The 21,429-nt window shown below is 40.7% G+C and overlaps 1 protein-coding gene across 2 annotated transcripts in view; it reads left to right on the plus strand.

Annotated features, from left to right (window-relative positions):
* LOC121665262 (connector enhancer of kinase suppressor of ras 2-like) overlaps positions 1-21,429 on the plus strand; it is a 174,656-nt gene that overhangs the window by 145,596 nt on the left and 7,631 nt on the right. Inside the window, exons 19-24 of one of the 2 annotated variants that reach the window (XM_042029265.1) lie at positions 1,145-1,218; positions 7,364-7,435; positions 17,772-17,842; positions 18,599-18,702; positions 20,001-20,508; positions 20,818-21,017. In XM_042029265.1, the coding sequence (XP_041885199.1) occupies positions 1,145-1,218; positions 7,364-7,435; positions 17,772-17,842; positions 18,599-18,702; positions 20,001-20,508; positions 20,818-21,017 (1,029 nt within the window). The remainder of the gene's footprint in view (positions 1-1,144; positions 1,219-7,363; positions 7,436-17,771; positions 17,843-18,598; positions 18,703-20,000; positions 20,509-20,817; positions 21,018-21,429) is intronic. The other variant, XM_042029266.1, reaches the window with a different exon arrangement.

Raw genomic sequence — 21,429 nt, forward strand, 5'->3', positions numbered from 1 at the left:
CACTCAGCTCTCCCCAGTTTGACTTGGGGGGGGATGTGTAAAGTGTAACCATTTGTGTTAGTTAAGCGTTATGTGCAGCAGATGTGAAAATCTGAATTTGTAAATCTCTTTATCTAAAAGTTATTTTCATATCGATGTTCCTCTTGCTTTTTGCAGAATTAGTCTGGAGTTTGCAGTTTTTCATGTGTAAAATGCTGTTCTTGGTGTAATTTTCCTGAAAACCACTGGGCCTATGCTGGTGCAATCTGCATAAATGTGGGGAAAATAACAGAGGGGAGAAGCCCAAAGTGGTTCAGTGCTGCTCTTCCGTTTGTGTGCAGCAGCCCCAGTGCTTGAGCTGAACTCTGCAGCCTGCTTTGGTTACTGATCTTTTACTCCATGTCTCCCATTTTCTTCCAGAGGATGAGCTTAGTGGAATAACTCTCCTCAGTTTTTGTGTTTTCTGTAGCCCAAGCCAGGGCTGTTGAGGCTGTGGGTGATCATGGCCCAGAGGTTTTGTGCTGTTTGACGTTGCCCGTGCCAGGTGGGGGGCTCTGGGTGTGTCCCCCTGACTCTCAGGCTCACAACCAAGCCATAATTCACTGTGCTCTTGCTAATACCTTTCAAAAACCTGACTGGTATTTATATGTCTCCCTGCTTTTCCTGCTGAATTGCTTCAAAAGAAGCAAAAAGTGACAGGATACATTTCCTGGTTATTACCTCTCCATTTAATCAGAGGTGACCTCGCCAAGGAATCTCCTCAGGGGCTGTCAGCAGGGCACGTGGTCTGACAGCTGTGGCTTTAAAGAGAGACATCCACCAAACAGCTGTAAAATGTAGATTTATGATGAAGAACCTGAGACCTCTCCTCTGTTCAGGTGCTGTGTTTGGGGCTGGAAGGTTTTCTGTGATCTTCAGCAAAGGAAGATTAGGATGGCTGTGCCTCCTTTGAGAAATTACCAGTTTAGTTACCTCAGAAAGGTTACTGACATTGTGCGATGAATTGAATATTTCATAGTAAAAACAGTATGTGCAAAATACATCCAGTATTTCCTTTGACTGGTCTATGTTCTTTGTACAAAACCCAAACAGCTGTTGCTCATTTCTCTCTTCCTTAATTCTATGTTCTTTTTCAACATCACTTTTTTTTCCCCTCATTCAATAGGATGAAAAAGCAGAAGGATTCATTAGTTTACCCGAGTTCAGGATAGACAGAGCAATTGAATGCAGACGAAAACAGTAAGTGATGATGCAATTATTCTTATAAAGGATTGTTCTTGGAAGTTTGCTATACATAGTACTGAACACTTGTAAAGTCCAGAGAAGGAAGTTACTGAGAAAAACCTTGAAATCTGTAAATATATTATCATAGATCCACTTAAGCTTTTTCTCTTTACTGTAAAAGATACAATGTAATGTAAATTCCATTTACTGGATTAAAATGAATATAATAACTCTTTAGTCATCTTGCCAGATAGTCCAGTTACAGCTTCAGTTAAATAAGTAAATCAAAAAGCAATGAATACTTTAGTAAAGAGATAAAATTTTCTCAGGTTCAGTAGGGCCATATTTTCCCATAGGAAATATCATAACAAATATGATAGCAGGGGATGGTGAATATAATCTTAATTTTCTCTTTTATGGAGGAAGCTTTACATGCCCAGTATTGTGTTGCTCTCAACTGCTAAAATATTTAGGTTCCATATGCAAAATGAACACTACATAATGTGCATATTGCTACTTCTACATTCTGCTACACTAAAAAGCATATTGTAAGCTTTCCACAATTAAGGAATATTTAATAACAGACACTCTTTGGAAACTGCTTCCAACCAGTGTTGCAATTGCAATCAACAGGTTTAACAGAGCAATTCCAATGCTTTGAGAGTAGCACTTTGCTGGTATCTCCTGAATTATTTGCATTTGTCTTCTGTATGCTCTCCTACTTTTAACTAAGCATCCTGGATTTTTCCTGTGCTTTTCCAATGACTGAATGCAGTTTTGGTCTGAGGAAGCAAGCCTTACAACTATGAGCACATGTACAACAGAAATATTGAAGATATGAATTACAATAGAGACTGCTCATCAGAAAATCAAACCTCTTCAGTTGCCTGTTCTTGTCTGGGGATATTATTACTGTGTCAGAGAAGTACAAGACAGTGCAATTTATACTTCTATTTCTCCTTTCAGCTGAGGGTATCACTATAGAAATTAAACATGAGCTGAGCACTATAAATACCTGAGAGCGATGAGTGGATATTAATAATGATATTGAACAAAATACAGGAAAAATAACACCCTTTTGTTAGAATATAAAGCACTTAACAGATTTCAGTGAATTAACCAAGATCAAACAGAAGGTCATTGTGCACAGCTAGAAATAGCTTCCAGAGCTTTCCTCAAAGCATGAGAACACAATCCCTCAGAACTCAGCTTAGAGAAGGATTTCTGTAGGGTATATGCACAGGGAAAAGTCCGATTAACTAAAAGTTTGCACACGACTGAAAGCTGAGAACCTTCAGGCTTGGAATCCTTTCAAGAAGAGGCAGGTCCAGAGGTAAAAGTATAATGAAGACGTTAATAGTATATTCCCTTTTTTCCTGAGCTGAATTTCCATTTGATTTCTTCCCTCATGGACTACTGTTTATATATTTCCCCCATCACAAAAACTGCACCTTTCACTGGCCACTATTTCACCTGAAAGTGTGTGCAGTGAAATTCAGTATATCCAGCATGTGGGAATGCGGGCCCTGCCTGTGTCCAGCCAGCTCCAACCCACAGCCACTGTGAGCACATCTGGAAAGGACTCCCCTGTCCTCTTCTGGATCATCCTACGAGGACAGGAGTGAGTATCACTCCATTGCCTGATTCCACAGAAAAGCCCAAATCACAGTGTCAGATTTCCTTCAGCTCTCCATTTTGGAGAGCTAAGGAAGAAAGAATATTTTGGAACTGTTCTGGTTTGGCCAAATTTAGAGGTATATCCTCTGAGAGAAGGCAGGTTACAACCACACCTCCCCCACCAGGTTTGGGAAAAAATAAGTCTTCCTCGAAGGAAAGTGAAAGAGATAAAAACTATTTATTTAACAAACACACAGGAAGAGGATGATGATGCTAAATAATAAAACCTCCCTCTCTGCTGAGAGAAACCTGGGAAAATTTCAGAGGCCTTCCCTAGATCTCTCTCTCCCCCTCCTTGGAGCTGGGAAGGGGTGGTGGGCCCACCTCCAGGGCCAAGGCCTCGGTGGAAAGTCCTCCCAATGTATTCTGATGAAACTGTCCAGCAGAGAAAAAAAAAAAAGGAAAAAACAAAGTCCCAGGAAAACAAAAGTTCAACTCTCTGTCTCTCTCTGGAGAAAGAAAAAGGAGCTGAAAACCTGGCTGAAAGCAAGCAGGGTGCTTTCCCCACTCTCGCTCTGCTGCCGCAGCTGAGCACAGAGCCCTCGCTATCTCTGTGTCCTTGAAAACAAGGAAACAAACTGCCTAGAAAGTTCCCTCGCTTTTGTCTCTCCCCCCTCTCAGGCTCAGTTTAAAGGCACAGAAAGGCACAAAGTTATTTTCTGGGCGTGGGGCAGCGATAGGGGATACACATCACAAGGTCACCCCAAGACAGGAACCCAGTTTGGATTCCCTCTCAGATCTCTGTTCTTTTCAGAGCTATTGATGTGAAATGTTCAAACCCTTTTGAAACTAAAGGATTTGAACCCTTCCTGGGATAATTAATGGATTTCTCTCTCCCACTGTTCTGTTGGATGGGGAGTTCTGCTCCCCAGCCTGGCTGTTCCTGATGTCCATGGCACACAGTGATGGAATAGCCTTAAGAAAGAGTTCCCAAGAATATATATAATTGAATGCATTATTCGGTATGGTTTGATGATTTGCCTCAGTAATGCATTTAATGAAGGTACCCTGATCATCACAGGAACCATGGCATTATCTCAGACTGGTTCAGCCCTCTGGGCTATAGATGGACGTGCAATGACCTCGTCCCTGTGAAAGGAGGCTTTTTGCATTGGTGCTGAAAAACTTTCCGCTGCTTTTAGGCAACACCTGCATCCTCCTGATTAAAAGTGATCATACAGTATGAGAAATTACAGTTATTTGACTTTGTATGCTGTGGCATGACATGAATATCATGTTATTTTCAAAGATACTGATAATCATAGGGCCCCACGGTGATGCTGATCCCCAACTATAAAAATTAATTGAGCTACAGGTATAATTAATCCTTATCAATGGGTGCTTTGCCTGAACCTTCAACAATTTCCACCTAGTGAAAATTTTCATTGCCTAGTTAATGCAAATTTGGGTCTTAAATTTATCAAGGATATGCCACAGTGTTGGCACTTCATATTGAAAGTGTGCAGTCAGAGCTCTACACAAATGTCATTGATGTAGTACAGGCAGACATGAAGGTATAGCTTAAATGTTCCTGCAGTTTCAGTAATTTTATTACTTCTGAAAAGATCTTGACAGTCTTTGCAGACAGCAAAGCCCCCTTGAGCCACCAGTGGGCCCCCACAGGGAAGAAACTTCCTGGGCTGTGTTAACTGGAGTGCAGCCAATGGATGAAGGGATTATCCCTTTAACTGGCACTCACTACACCACATCTTGATTATTGCAGCCAGTCTGGGGCCCTCCAAACCAAGCCAAATGTAAATATATAGATATCATTCTTCTGAATTATTCCTATTTATACATCTCAAATTGCTTCCCTGGAGACTCCAGTTCCTAATGCTAGGAATGTATCTAAACACTTCCCTAATAATAATCTTAGTGACACTGCTGGGAGATGAAGATGGATTTATTGTCATGTTTTGAAGCCCTGACACAGAACTGCAATACATTTAAATCACAAGTTTGCACAGAACTGGGATCTCCACTTCATACCAATAAAGACCTGTTTTCTGCAGTCTGCAGATATGTAACAGTGCAATACATTATTGCAGCTTTAATATTCACTACCTCAGGAAATTATCACAATATCAGGCAGAAAGACCTTAAGGAACATTCATATAGTAACCAATTAGAGCTGTTTGCAGGGACTTGGCATGTGGGAACTCCTTTGCAAAAGCAGCCAGACCTGCAGCATTTTACTGATTTACCCCTGACAAAATCCTTGCTCTTTCTGCATTTTATGACACTTTCACAAGTTCTGTAACAGTTGAGCCAGGAGCCCTGCAGACAGTGCCTGACCTGTTGCATAGCCCTGATCTCACCTCTCTGTGCTTTAACTGAGGCAGGGTTCCTGTGAGAATGTAATATTCTACTAATCATAGGATCCCAGCCTGGTTTGGGTTGGAAGGGACCTTCAAGATCATCCCATTCCACCCCCTGCCATGGGTAGGGACACCTTCCCCTAGAAGAGGATCCACTAATCATAGATTTTATCACACTACAAGAGCACAGTGGAGCCAAATTAACTGTGTTCATCACACTAACTTGAACCCATTAACATTGACTTGAAACCCCAATATTGGCATTTGAATGCCTGTTTGTATTTAAATTTCCCGTCTAGGAAAATAATCCTATTTACAAGCAGAAACTCCACCATGTGATATTCTCTCAGGATTAGCCAAGAGGATTAGGATCTTTAGATCCACCACATAATCCTCTCCAATCCGAGCCAATCCCACTGGGAGATGGTTGGGCAAGAGGAGCAGGAGAAGGTGCAGATGTTGCAGAGAGTTCAGACCAACAGTGTAACTATGCAGGAGTGTTTGTTGAATCGTGATTTTCTATTTTGAGCATTAAAAATGTAGTACTGTAAGGAATTTCTGTTGCAGGTACAGTATTTGCTTAATCCCTGTGTAATTAAAGATGTCATATACTGCTCTAACGCACGTGTCTAAAGACAAACACAAATCTATTTCACCTTTCTTACCCTCAGGCAGGCATCAGCTCTTTCCACAAGATCAGCTGGAATTGCTGGTACTCAGCTGGCATATGGGGTTTAAAAAGTTCCACTTTAAAAGCAGAAGACTAAGAACGATAAGAATTTGTGACACTAAAATCGTATCATACTAATCAGTTAAAAGAAAGCATAAATTTGATCAGAGCATACCTAAAACTGCATTTATATAATGATCAAAAGAGAGATAATTAACAAGCTTGTGCCATCTAGTGGGCACCACGAATCCCTGGGTGGGATTTCACAGTCACTCACTGCTTTTATTTGCGAAGTTCCAGCAGCCAGGGCAGTGAGGCTCTGCAGTGGAAATTATCACTGACCAGATGCCAAAAGAACACTTACATACCTTGACAGTCTCCTTTTATGGAATTTATTATTTAACGATAACCCTCTGTGCAAAGATAACCTTACCCTCATATCCCTAATCTCATGGAAAAGGAAACTGCACGAAAATACAACTCTGCTGTAGGACTTTTGTTAGGAAAGCTGTTGCTGGATGCATTTGTATTAATTATATTTATAAAAAAATCACGTGCCCAGGTGACGCTTCTTCAGCTTTCATCTTGTCTTTGAAAACTGCAGTAAGTCATAGTAATTAATAAAACACTCATTTGCATTTAAGCTATTAATAGTGGAAACGTTGCATCACAGGTTCTTCATAATTCCATGTGTAATGATTCCTAATCTAGTTCTTACCTCTGGTAATTACCATACAAATGTCAGTATTTTAACCTAAATGTTAGGAATGATAGTGTGGCATTTTTTTAACATTTGCCCGCTAATCAAATTAATAGTCTTTAATGCTGGGACCTTCTTGGTTTCCTGGATAGCAAAACTCCTTTTCATTATACCCACACAAAAAATTCGTAAAAATTGTAATTATTGTTCTTAGCAGTTTTCAACTGCCCAGCCAAGGGAGAACTCAGGGATTAGACCACATGAAAGCATTAATAAAAACCATTATCTGTGAACTATAATCACCCATGCCATCTGATTATTATCCATTATTCCAGTGATTCTAGCTCAACTTGGCAGCACTCTGTATTTCTCTTTGTAAAACACAGAACAGTCATCTAAATATATCAGAAGGGGGGGGGGGGGAATCAAGCACTTATCACTTTAGCTGATCTTTGGAATACAACTAAGATGTACTTGAATGTTCTCAGCAAGACTTTCAAATTCACCCAAGAATTTTTTAGATGTAGAACATGAGTGGTTACCAAAAGGATTTGTATTTTTAAATAATTCAAGGGGTTTTTAAATTTTTGCAAAGTATGAGGCTCACAAATGTGGATGAAATCAGATCAGGAGGAATCCATCTATAAGTTTAGGCAGCAAAATTCAGACTGAAGATTACAAACGCCTATGAAACCTGTAACATGCTGAAGATCATAGAGCAGGACAGTCTGGTGTATTTGTAGACAAATTGCTTGAAAGAAAAGGTGGGTTTTATCCTTTGTGCTCTTTTTATAGTGCCTTCAAAGCATGTCACCCCAAAATAAAGAGCTTCTACTTCGCAACCGACTGCCTTGAAGAGATGAACAGGTGAGTTATGTGTCCTCTTTGTTGTGGGATGTTCTTTATCCTGGTGCTTCAATATTTCATCTCACACGGGAATATTCTCCTGGAGCCTGATGAAGTGCTGGCTCATGGTGTTCTCAGGAATTAGTCTTCCATTAATTTTAGTTAATGCATTACGTTCTGTGATCACTTTGCTGACATTTCCTGCCATGACACAGTCCTGCAAAGGAAAGTTACTTGTGTTGGTCTCATCAGTGTTAATTAGTACTTTTTCTTTTGTTAATGGCCTTAAGGTTTATCACCCTTGTGACATGTTGTTGGTAAAGCCTGGAAGTCTTAGTGGGATCCATGTTTCTGGTATATAAAACAGTGTACCCATACCAAAGCTCGTAGGGATGGTGGGACATATGTGTGTGTGTATATATTCCCTTCCAATCCCGAGAAAAACCCAACACCACCGAGAATCAGCAGTAATTCATTTTATTCACCACATCACTGTCTCAACAAGGAGCAGAGGCAAGCAAAGTCCCATTTTTGGTGTTGCAGTGAGCTTTTAAATGTCCTTGGATGTGCTGGGAGGACATTCCAAACTTCTGACTGGACAAGGCCCTGGACAACCTGATCCAACATTAAAGCTGGCCCTGCCGTGGGAGGGTGTGGGAACAGACACCTCCTGGGAGCTCCTCTAACCCAAATTATTCCATGCTTCTCCTTTGTGATTCCTTGGTGAAGGCAGAGGTTGGGTGAAAGTGGTATGGGGCCTTAGATCCCAAAAGGCAGAGTCAGATGTCCTCCCTCTTCCAGTTATATCAGAAATTTGTTTATTCCTAGCTGAGGTGGAAAGCACAAGGACACCTGGGACAAGGTCACTGGGAAGTCTTAAATCTTTCCTGGCACAGATAACTAAAACTTTGAGATGTTTTTCCTTACAGTCATTCTTACTGCTTGCCAGCTTGGAAAGATGGTTACATCTGGGTTTTTTTCTTTGGAATATTAAGGCCTAAAAATTGTTGTTATATTGAATGTTTATGTTCTGTGGCTTACCCAGCCCTTCAGGAAATTTTTGGTGTCAAAGCCTGGCTGGAGTGAAACCGTTCAGGCCTGTTTATCACACACTAATGAGGACAATGAGCTTCAGTTATCAGGAGTGGGATATTTTTAGGGTATAAGTTTGCTGAAAATTTTTTTTCAAGGTTTTTAATGTTCCATTGCTCAGTTCTGTAGTGTGGCTCAGGTTTTATTGGACATAACTGAAGTGAGGATGTTTTGCTGGTTTAACTCTGCCTGGTCTCCCTTGATTTCAGCTGCTGGGGTAGCTCTCGTTTGTTGAAGTGCCATTGATCATATCTATAAATTATACATAAAATGTTCTGACTCAAGGAAAACCAGGAAGTCTTGACATACATTCGATGAGCTGCTTTTACAACATCCATTGATTTTTCCATGGGGAGCCCAGGAAGCTGCCTGTATGGCAATGAGGCCTCTGAGCAGAGGAACAGCTGGGAAGGTGCCAGCACGTCTTTTCATACCATACCATCCTTCGCGTCACTTACTTTGGAATTTACAAGAGACTTTTTCCTGATTTTTTGGGTCTGCTTCCCATGGAAGAAGGTAAAGAGTAAATCTCTACTTGAAGTATTCTGGGCAGTATTTTCCCTTCAGCAATGCTGTCCCTGTAGAGCAATTGGAATTCACTCCCCACCCAAATGATGGATAACTCTACTGCTGCTGTAAAATCCCTGGGCATCCCTGCAGCTTTTACAGGCTTCCTGGAATTCCTTCTCCCAGAGATCCTGTATGAAATTTGAAAGGATGAAGCAAGGCTCATAGATGAAAAATGTGTTTAAAATACTGATTTTACAAATCTCTCTCTTCCCGTCGAATTGCTAACCCTGTAATGTGAGGAAAGCCCTGTAATGTGGGCAAGTGCTTTATAGGGTTATCTCCCACTCCTGTTTTCAGCACAGAATTTAACTGGATTTTCCCTGCTGATGGAAGGGGGATCCCTTGTGCTGAAAACAAAGGAGTCCTAGCATGGAAAGGAACATTCTTCATTCACTGTGAGGGGAATTTTATCCTTTCTCCAACTGCCTACCCCAGCAGCTTTTGTTTTAACAGCTCTTTTTAGAGTTCCTTACCTCAGATTCACCGTTTATTAATTTTTTTCCACTCCAGAATATTTTAATGTGCCTTTAACCCTGCATTGCTGAAGGAAGAGCTGGACCCCAGTGGGTAGGGATGGATTATTCTGCAGCAGACCGAGGCACTCAGCTGTGGCTGAGTTTTGCCTGCTGTGTTACTTGGGTTTGCAAAATTCATGCTTGTGCTGTTTTGTCAGGTCTTACACGAGCAGAGCCGTGTTCTTAGAAATGAATTAATAATGAACTTGATGAGCTCATCTCTAGCTTGGTACTCCAAGCTTGTTAAAGGCCTTATTTCCCAGAAGTGCTTCATCTCCTACCACACCACACATAACCTGTTTATGGCTTTAATTAGCATTGAATTTAATATTCAGTTGTTTTACAATATCTACTTTATTTAAAACTTATATACCATTGAAGTCTGCAGTGCAGTGCATTAACAATCTCATCATGGACTCCAAATATTAAATTTTTTTTAAGTTTCTATTTTAGGCTGAATAATTTGATCACATTTGATTTGAATAGTTGGGTTAACTTTGCAATTTTAATAACTCCCATAAATCTTCTGCGTTCGTTCAAAAAATATAACGAATAGTTGTTGCTGAAACAGAATGATGATTGATTTGTACAGGGGTCACTCCTGTATTTTTCAAGACATGAAAGATTATAGCACAATATTTCTCTTAAAATAGAACTGTTTGAAAATTGAAGTATTCTGAATTAAATCTCTATTGATTATAAGCAAATTTTATGGTGTCTCCTACCTACTTTTATGTGTGGAGTAGAACCAAGTGAGTTACTCAAGACTTTCCCTAAATCATGCTGTTTATTACTAAAGTTAATTCAGTTTTTTCCTTTAATTTTGGGCATGTTGGTGTCCTTGACAGGTCTTGGCCAAATCAGATGGTGAGCCAGGATTAACACATCTTTTACAGTTTCAGTGCACTTTGACTTCACTTTATATAAAGTAACACCTAAGAAAAGCTCTTGGCAAATAAAATTTCAGCCCTGAGCCCCTATTAGACATTTTCCCCCTTAAACTGGACAAGAGAGCAGGAGACTGTCAGATCTGTCTGGCCTAATTTAGCATGTCTTTATCAAATAGAGCTGAGTAAATTGTTACAGAGCTCTTACTCTCAGCCCCTTATCTGATGAAAATCCAGGAGATAATTCTGAAGAACATGAAAGGTGCTTTTCAAACAGAAATCTCTGAAATGGAGGTTCCCAATGGTGTTGTAAATAAACATAAAGAGCACATTTTCCCTTCTTCCTTCATGTTCCCATAAACTTGTTTCAAATTCGTGCCTGAGGCCACGTCAGCCCTCTAATTTATTGTTCTCACATAAAAGCTCCTAAGTGCAGCACAAGTAAAACAATTTTCTGATCAGAATTAGCTGCAGGCCCCAAGGACTGGGTGAAACCACAATGTTCATGGGAGTGAACAGGGTGATAGTGGAGCTGCATGCCCTGTCAGGGGAAAATACTGCACCAGGAATTCCTGGGACTGAGCTGGAATACTCCAAACCTCCTTTTCTGGGCAAGTCACCTGGCTCCTCCTTTCTACAATTTCTGAATGATTTACTCTGGACCATTTCCCCCCTCATTCAATTGGAGCCCCACTGGCTGATGCAGTTTGCAGTGCACAACTGTGATTATCCAACCCCATCCAAATCAGCACTGGGGGGAGTTCATCCCTCGTGCAGGAGGCAGGATCTGCACTGGCTTTCAGCGCCAGTTCCAATTACGAAATTAACTTAATCAAATTCTGCTGTAAATAGTGCCAGTGTGAATTGATAGAGTTCTTCTGGGAGCCAAGCAGTTCAGCTGCATTTCATAGATGACATTTAGTGATTCCAGCCCTGCACCTCTCTGAGATGAAGGCAGTGTCACAGTCCATGTTGTGATGTTACGCTGGAGATACTGAGTTAGCTCTGCCAAATCGGAAGATTTAGTGATAGAAATAAGTAATAAAAACAAGAAATTTTATCATAATGAAATAGCCAGACATTTAACAGCATTATATGGCCTATTTGAGCTGATTTTTTAAAAACTATGTGGAAGCAGAATTACGTAATTTCACAAGTAAATCATCCCATTTCTTTAAAAATTCACCCCTAAACCCCACCCATAATTCAGGCTATGCTAAGATCAGTTCTCTTGTTTGTAAAGAATGTTTTCTTTCTCCAGAGCTTTCTTTTGGGCCAATCGTTTGGTGAAAGCTGGAGTAAAAGTTTGAATAAGTGAGGAAAGAGAAGTTCCAGTTGAGCGAGTTTATGTAACTATTTTGGTAGATTTCCTTAGTGTTTCTTATTGGTTCTCTATCAAAGAGCAGCCTATCAGTCATTGTGTGCATTTATTCTCTGTGATACACGACTATATTTGTACAGTAAAGTGCTGTTACCTGAAGGGTAATTTATTTGCTACAAAAGCAGGGAATTTCTTTTGTCTATTACCCACTGGGGAAAACAAAAAACAACCAAAAAAACCCCACACCAAACCAGACTTCTGTGTGCAGAGGCATAATTGTGCATTTGTTTGACAGAGAAAAGTTAAAAACATTAAAAATAACTTTTAAAAAATCCCATTAAGTGCATGAAGTACATGCACATGTAAAGAGGGCACAGATTGGTTCATTTGTCAATTCTTAAGCTGTCTCGGGCTTTTTTCCTATTTTTCCAGCCTGACAAATCTAAGAAGACAATGCATGAAACAAGATCAACAGTCATGTCAAATTATCAAATCAGAGAGTGCTCAGAGTTTATCCCATGAATGATTTTGTTTAACAAATCTCAGCAACTGTGACAAATCAAACAGCAGAAACAGAGGCTGCTGAGGGCTGATACACTGGGAGAGATGAGGTCATGGGGAAGGATCTGCTCAGTGTTAAATTTCACTGGGAGGTGGTTTGGGGCTTCTTTTGTGTGGAGGAAAATCAAGGCATCATTACAGCCACTCCTATTGCAGAAACTTTTATTCTCTTAAATGAATATATTACCTGCATAATCATAGAAAACAGTGAAAATAAAGGACCTTAGGAGCCCAGATGGGAAATGCATTGTTTTTTCAGGTGTTCAGTATGAGAGACTGGTCAGAGAAGTTAGCATAACAAGTACAAAATCAACTTTTAAATCTACTTCTGTATTGCAAAGAATTTTACTGTGAATTCTGGAATCTGATTATCCCACTGACATAAAAAATTATAACACAAAGCTTTTTGATCAGAAATTAATTATAAACTGCACTGAATAAATTCTATTTATGAAATAAATGGTTCAAGAGAATCTCTGTTTTAATGGACCTGAAGATAACTTGATTCAAGTGAAATTTAGCTTCCACTTTCATTCTAGTTTTTCCTTTTGACCAAATAAGCTCAAGTATAGATGCAATCTCAAAAATTAAGATATATTTCTGCACTGAAATATTCCTAACACAAAGCAGAGATGACCAACAAGGGCAAGAATTAATGATGAAAAGATGCAAGAAAGACAGGAAATCTATTTTCTTTATTCTAGGACATATATGTTATTTATTCTATCTGTTAATGCCTCAGGATTTCATAGACTTAATTTTCAATGGAACATTTAACAGAGAGAAAAGTGGATTGTCTTTTCTTGAATTTACATCTTTTCAGGATATATAATTCATTTATATTTTTATTTTAATTAGATAGTTTCTTCTATAATCAGCCACCTCGTATGTGCAGTAAGTGAGGATATTAGCAAATAAAACTTTTCTGAGCCACAAAACTCACTTGTTCCCGACCTGTTCTCCATGGATTTATGGAACAGTTCTAACTATAACCTAAAAATTGTAACTTTTCACCCCTTTTTTATAGGAAGTAAAAAAGGTTATCCTCTTGCCATTGGTTTCCATTCTCCTATGGTAAAGAAAATAGTTCTCTCAAATTTATGACAACTGAGATTGTCCAAGTTGTTTTATTCTTTTATTTGGTCTTTTTCACCCTGGGCTGTAGAAAGGAACACCCAAGGGGGTGAGGGTGATGCCACTGTGCAAACTAATTGCCTCCAGTCCCAGAACCTCCCACTGACCTTGGACTGGCTCAGGCCTACAACAGCCAGGAAACAGAAATTTATGTATTTGTACATTGAGGAATGGCATATTCTTGGTTTTAATACAGTGTTAGGAGAGCACAGCAATGTGCAATTCTTTCCCAGTTGTTTGGCCTGCTTTAATATTTCCCAGTGGTTGTGTCAGTAAGTGAATGTGCTCCCAGCTCCTGACAATTCGGGGCATTTCAGGCATGATTCACTCTTCAGTATCAGGCTTTGACTCTTGCAACAGCTCCTCAGTTCCTCACTGCCCTGGTGCCTTCACTCATCACGGCTCAGTCCTGGGGCAGAATCAGACTCTCAGAAGAGGCCCCGGGCTGTAATCCCTGGGTAATAACCAGAATTATCTCAGTAAATTTAACTTAAATACTACCAGGCAGCTCTATTTTATCCCAAAGCAATGACAACAGTGCCTGTTTGTAACCAACAGAATTAATTAAAGCCAAGTCTGATTTATTTAGAATTTAACTGAGACAAAGTACAAAACTTACTTGTGCATTTCAATGACTTTACTTGAGGCTCATCTTTCCCTGCCTTTGGTTCACTGGAGCACAGGCAACAAGAAACAATTAACCCACTTCTTGGTCCCCTGTAGGTTGTTACAACGTGCTGTGGTAAGACTGTGATTACATCTTATGGGGATCTGTACAATACTGGAGGTAAAATATTGTGGCAGAGGATCCGTGGGATATTTAGTGCTGCTCCATGTCATCACAATTTCCATCCAGAATGCAAGCCCTGTGCTCTGATGGGTGGCCCAGACTCAGTGAAACATGCTGGTTGAGTTGCTTAATTATCAACAGGAAAGAGTTGTTGAAATTATCCAAGTAAAAAGGCAGGATTTGTGGGGAGGGAGTCCAGCTTTCTGCCCCGGGGTTGGGGTACAGGGATGTGCCTGCGAAATCCCAAAGGTGCACCTGCCAGGGCAGCCCAGGTCTCCTCGTGACCACGGGGAAGTCCCAGAGCTGTTGGGGCACAGCTCTAGAAACCAATTTAGCAATCCAGCTCCTGGGGTTGTGCTGGCCAGGTGCAGCACATGGAGCCCTGCAGTGCCTGTCCCTCAGGGGGATGTTCATCCTCCATCCCTTGGGAGTCCAGCTCTGGCAGGAGCTTCCAGTGCCCACCTGGAACCCAATATTTGCCCTCAGGGCAGAGTTCAGAACCAACTGCCTGTGTTTCCAAGCTCTCCACAAAGAGCTTTTTATAACCTTGACTGCAGTTTTCTGAAAAATGAAAGTGGTTTACTCATCAAGGAAATTCATCAAGTTTATGCAGGGTTCCTTTTGAACTGAGTTTGCATTTCCTTGGGAAAAAAAAAAATTAACTGTAAGAAAATGAGCTGTAATCTCACCACTTGTATACCTCCTGATTAACCTCAAAAGCATTCACTCATGCTTTTTTTAAAAACACAAAACCTAAAATGGAGATTCTAGTTCTTTTATCAGAAGAGATTGTATCATGATAAGCCACTGAATGTCATCAGATAACCCTTTATGTTGGCTTGACAAAGAGCTGACTCTGAATTGTGGTAAATGAGGTAAGAAAGCCCTTGTAACTATAGCTGGGGATGATCTTGGCCTTTGGAAGAGAAAAGCCTGAGCAGCCTTAGAGAAGGAAGATTAACTTCGTCTAATTCCAGATTTGGCCACTGAGGCCATATGTGTAAAGCTGATACTCTGGGTATCCTAAGAACATCCCTGTGCTCTGGAAGGTTAATCCTAACACTTCAACTGGTGTCTATATTTGCTTCCAAGATGTGACACCTTCAAATTAACAATGAGCAACAAAAGAAATTTTGCAAGAAATTTAAGGCAATACAAATTTCCATGCACTGACCACACAAATGGCTGAGTTGGTTTTAGCTTGGAAAATGGTAATTAGTCCTAATTTATCATTGGTGCTTAAGCAGAACCTCAGCTGAAGGCACTGAGCCATCCTGCTTAATTGCCAAAGGCATATGGCAAAGTATGACTAGAACTATTTTGCTCCAATGCTAATGAGTTTAGAAATTCGGGAACAACTGATTAAGAACTGGTGAATACAAATGCTTAATAACGAGCACGGAGTGCTGTCATTGCCATTCCTGCAATGAAGGATCTGCCTTGCAAGGGAAGCAAATGCCAGGCAATCAAGGCACCGTGTGCTGAGGGAAACGATGCTGGTGAGCGCTGTGCAAAAGCTCTTCTGTAAATCTGTTAATCCATTTTAAATGTACTTCCCTCATGATAAAGATGAGTTATTGACATGCTGATGCAAACAACGGCTGGAAGCAGTCCTAACCCTGCAGCTGATATTTGGGAAAACTAATCATCATTTCCATTTTCATCTCATTTGCTCACTTCTGGCTTAATACTGAGAGGCAAAGCAATACAATTGTACGATTCTTTATTTTCATAGTTTTGCAAGTAAATTAAGCCCTCTCACAATTCCCTGTAAGAAGTAAATGTCGTTGTCCCCTTTGGATACTTAGGAAAGTCATAAGATCCATAGAAGGATTTGCTGCAGGCTGTGCAGTGAGTCAGTGCTGTATCCAATATTACAAATTAAGATCATTTCTCGAGCCTCTGTGGAGCTGCTAAGACCAGGAGATCAATATGTGCTGAACTGTGCACTATTTTTAGTGGAGAGTTCACTCTTCCTTCATTTTCTGCCTCCTTGCTGTGCCTACCATCTCCCACATACCACCCTCCTGGACAATAACAGTCACATATGTCCTTAAAAGCTTTTTTTCTCTTCTAGTACAAGAGGGAAAGAATAATACTGAATAGTTTTCTTGTTTTAATCTGCAAAACAACTGTCCTTTTGATATTTCATGTACTGTTCACTAATGTCTGACTTGAGGCCTGTGAAAGATGTTTTTGCCATTATAATATTTGTTAACCAGGAACATAATTATTAACAAATTTGATATTGCAAATGTTCAAAATGGAAAAAAGAGCTGCTTCCAGATAAACTCTCACATCAACATACTGGGAAATTAATGGCATAATAAAGAATTCAGTCACTCAGTGAGGGAATGGTTGAATACATCCCAGTCATTATAGATGTCACTATTAGGGCTTTTTTTCTTCAGTTATATCTCCTTGTTGATGAAAATAAGATAATTCTTGATTTTCCATTTGCTGAACATTGAGAAGTGACTTTTCCCTCTGTGTGTTAATTTCCTTCTTTCCCCAGTTTTTCAATTATATACTGTATAAACATCCAGGTATCTTACATAAAGAAAACTCAAAAGGTATTTTCCCCAAAATAAATGGTAATATTTTCCTAATGAAGGAAAAAAATTGTATTTTCTATCAAACTAAATAATTTGGGGATAAAGAAAGAAAGCAGCACATCCAACGTGAAATGCAAATATTGAAGTACTTGCAATTTACCAAGTCTTGCTTTAGAAACCCAAAAATTTGTATTAAATCAAGGGAAAGCAGTGTTGATATCACAGCTCAACAAGATGAAATGTTTATATCACCAGCATTGTGAATCCAGACGAGCAAACAACCAAACTGTCAATAGGCTGTTTTAGCTTTCTGAGGATACAAATTCAATTCAACTTATTTCCCAATACAGGTTTTCACACAATAATTATCATCATTGTATTTTATTTTCTAGTATTTTGGCAATTCAGCCAAGTTCTTGAAATAAATAGAAGAAACAATCAGAATAAATGTGATAAGCTCCTTTACACTGTGTCTCTGGAAAACCTTCCCCACACAGTCTTCACATGCAGCTTGGAGAGGGTTTGATTGTGTTTAACGTGGGGACAGAGCTGGACATTCTCTACAAATTTTGATTCATTCTTTGCTAAAGTGGGCATGTTTGGGTGTGTGTGTGTGTCACACTTTCCAGAGGACCTGAGGAGGATTGATGTTCTAATTCCTCAGATTTCTAGGCAGCAGAATAAAATGCCAAGGGCTAATTCTGCATGAGATGAACATCCAGAGGAACACGTGCAGTGTGCCTGGACTGGGACATCCTTCACTCCCAGTTATCAGCCACCCAACACATCTGAATCACTTTAACTGCCTGAACGGTGTTTTGTGCTAAGCATTGTCTCTGACTTTTCCAGATGACAGGAATATGTATGCCTTCAGATTTACGTGAGATATTCCCTTTAAATACCTCTCTTCCTCATTTTTATCATTCTATTAGATGGATGAATCGTTTGGGTCTCGCAGCAATTGGTTACACACCTGATGACAAGGATATTCACCCAGATGAAGGTAATGCTTCAGTGATTATAATTAGGAGAAGAGAGCAGACAGTACAAATCTGTTCAGTATTTCAACAGAGCTGGAGAGGTCATAACTGACTTCTTTATCAACATATGGCCATATCTTTTCAAATATCAATTTTAATAAGAATACATTTCCTTGAAGAACTACATTTATTGGTGCCACCACTAAAGAAAATAAAATCCTGACTAGTAATTTTAAGGAATATTTTAAAATAGCGATAAAGAGAATGCGGGGTTTAGGGTGAGGTGTGATCTCCCAGATCCCAGCCCTAGGGATGCTCATTCCCCTAAAACCAGTGCAGACATCACAGACTTCAGGGCAATGTGAGCTTCAGCAATATTTGTTTGCACGTCCCGAGCTCAGGTGCCAGCTTTGCCCCTTCCCCATCACCCACAGCAGAACCTGTTATGCCTAGTTAAATTAAGTGTTCAGGCTTGGCTCTACTTCGGCATCTGGAATGAGGTTTCTGTTTGAAAATCTGTGACTAGATGTTGGTTTTATGTGCACAGGGAGTCAGGTGCCCAAGCTGCCTTCTGTAACACCTCCCTAAAGCATTCAGAGGTTCCTGCACTCCCTGTGTGTTTGAGGTGCCAGACCTTTCCACCAGCCCGTTCCTGAGTGGCTGCCGAGCCCTGCGGGTGGCTGGGGAACGTTCACCTCGCCATGGAAGGATGCTGTTAAAATGTGGGATCTGCTTTCTTGTGGAAAAGCACCCGAGTGAAACGTGGAATGCTTTGTCAGCAGATTACTGGAGTGAAAGCGATCAGGACGACATCGATGGCTCCCTCACCCTGAAGCAGGAGGGCTCCTCCACGCTGTGTGACACCTACCACCGAACACCCTCAGTGAGTCACACACACTGCACGGACCGTAGGTCACCAAAGGACATCTGTGTGCCTTGACTTGCACGTCCCTTGTTCTGGGATATTTAAATACCATAAAGGCAGTGGAACAAAGCCAGATGTGATTGTAAAAATGAAATTACTGCTGTTCCTCATGAGCCAAGACTTGGATTTTTCCATAGCAAATCAGTTAGAAAGGAAGGAGAGGTAAATGTGTCCTGACACAGATCTGTCACTAGACTGGAAATATGACCTTTTTTTGTAGGATTGGTGAAACTACACATCATAATAGGAATAGAATATTTTACCTTCACTGCAGAATATGAAAAGAATGTGGTAGATGGGATAGTTTGTATTAATTGAGATTGGTTTTCAATTATGAATATTGGATACCGGATGTTAGAGATTAAGATCAGCTCACATTCACACAGTAATCATGTTTTGGTTCTTTTTTGAAAAATAAATCTTTCTAGAAAAGAGGTTTTTTTTACAAGACTGTCTACAATACCATAGTAGTGACAGTATTGCAAATAGAACATTTCTATTAGACAAAACACAGGCAATTATGATAATTATTCTATGATTCTAAGCACAGATAGGACTGTTCTCTATTTTTCTTTCAGATTTTTCTTCAGCGTGAATGACACGATCCTCACACAGCCAGAACCAAAGAAAGAGTGACTGAGACAACAGCATCACATGGGTGAAGTTCAGACTGATTTTCACCCATGTGATGCTGTTTTATCAACTGGGATACAGGTTAAGCCCCTCCCTTTCTGTTTTTCCACATTTTTGCCTTTCTCTTTGTTTTGAATTAAATTTGTACACAGACCCAGCAGAATTCATTCAAATCGTTTCACAAGTTCAACAGTCCCCCAGTCAAAAATCTTCCTGGGTGCTGAAGTTTTTGTTGTTTGGGTTTGTTTTTTGGTTTTTTCTGTTTGGCCCCTAAAAAAAGAAAAGAAATCCAATTACGGTTTCTTTTGGAGACTTACACTGTCCTCAGCTGGACTGAGTGTAAGCTGCACAGGTCTTCAGGAAACCTGCACCAGTGTTACACTGTTCTTTCCATCAGGAGTTGCTCGTGGGCAGAGAATGTGCAAAACAAGAATAGGGAGTGGTAAAAACAGCACTTGTATAAAAGTTGTCGCTGCTAATTCTCTTCTGTTTACAGTGGTTCATGTTATGACAAATCAAGTCCATCTGATTACTAGATACCATAGAATGCTTTACACTACAGTCTTTTTCTTGGGTCTGTTCAAAACATTGTCTTATGGGCAGATGTTTTTGTATCTTTCCAGGTGAATTCTTCAAGTCCATTCCCTGAAGCCAAACAAAGTCGACACTTTTCCAGTGAATCCACGTATTCCCACTCTTCTGCCGAGGACTCCCGGCAGGATGTAGCAGGCAGCACCCAATCCTCGGGGTGCAGACTTCCCTACCGAGAACGGCGCTCGTGGCAGGACCTGATAGAGACTCCCTTAACCAGTTCAGGGCTCCATTTCCTTCAGACTGTCCCTCCGGAGGCGGAGTACATGAGTGGCCGGCCCGGAATGTCCCCAGACAAACGGAGACAAGCCACACTGCCCGTCCAGAGGCGCCACAATTTTGAGCAGGATGGGCCTTTTCCCCTGGTGGGATGTCCGAGGGGACACAGCTCCTATGGGCGGCCCCAGAAACAACGCAGCCAAAGCCTTCCCCGAAACAGAGATGTCTGGGGGAAGGGATGTGTAAAGTCCATCGAAGGCACTGATGACAACCTGGAAGAGAAGGTTCCTATTAGAAGGCACAATAGTTTCTGTGCAGAAGGTAAGCTCTGGGAGATGTTCTCATCTCATCTGCCATCAAAATCCAGAGCAGTGCTGCCACTATTCTCAGCAAGGATTTTGTGGCTGAACTGCTGGATGCTAGCAAACACAGAAGTTTGTACTTGAAATGCCAGGATGTAGCACTAAAAAATTGAGCTTTGGGATGATCCAAATATTCTCATTTCAATCAAAACAAACATTGGAGAACTGAGTAATAGGTTAATATAGTATTGAAGTTGCAGTATTGCTGCTTTTAGAGACCTCATCTGAATGATCAGGTTTGTTGTTAGGTTTCTTTCTTTTCTTTCAGAAAATGTAAAAGAAATTGAAGAAACCCCAGATGGTCTGCAAGAGCTCTACAGAACTCTGGAAGAAGCCAGTCTGTCAGCTTTCGGAGAGCAGCGGCCCTCCACCAAGCAGGAGTTCCGCAAGTCCTTCGTGAAGCGCTGTAATGACCCAGTGATCAATGAAAAGCTGCACCACATCCGAGTTCTCAAGAGCACTTTAAAAGTAAGGCTTTATCACTGATTTTGTGTGTAAGGAACATAAACTAGGAAAAGTATAATCGTGGAATCACAGAAGGGTTTGGGTTGTAGAGACCTTAAAGCCCATCCACTGCCACCCCCTGCCATGGGCAGGGACACCTCCCACTATCCCAGGGTGCTCCAAGCCCCGTCCAACCCAGCCTTGGACACTTCCAGGGATCCAGGGGCAGCCACAGCTTCTCTGGGCACCCTGTGCCAGGGCCTCCCCACCCTCACAAGGAAGAATTTCTCTCCGATATCCCAGCTAACCCTGCCCTACAGCAGTGTGAAGCCATTTCCCCTTGTCCTTAATCTCTTTACATTTTCTATTGTTAATGCTTTTTTTGTACCTTACAACTAAGTTTTAAAGAAACTAAAAATCCTTGAAAGTAAACATG

This window comes from Corvus kubaryi, unplaced genomic scaffold (genome assembly GCF_017639235.1).
Source record: "Corvus kubaryi isolate FWS band 111438036 unplaced genomic scaffold, C.kubaryi_AGA036_p1.0 37322, whole genome shotgun sequence".
Taxonomy (NCBI): domain Eukaryota; kingdom Metazoa; phylum Chordata; class Aves; order Passeriformes; family Corvidae; genus Corvus; species Corvus kubaryi.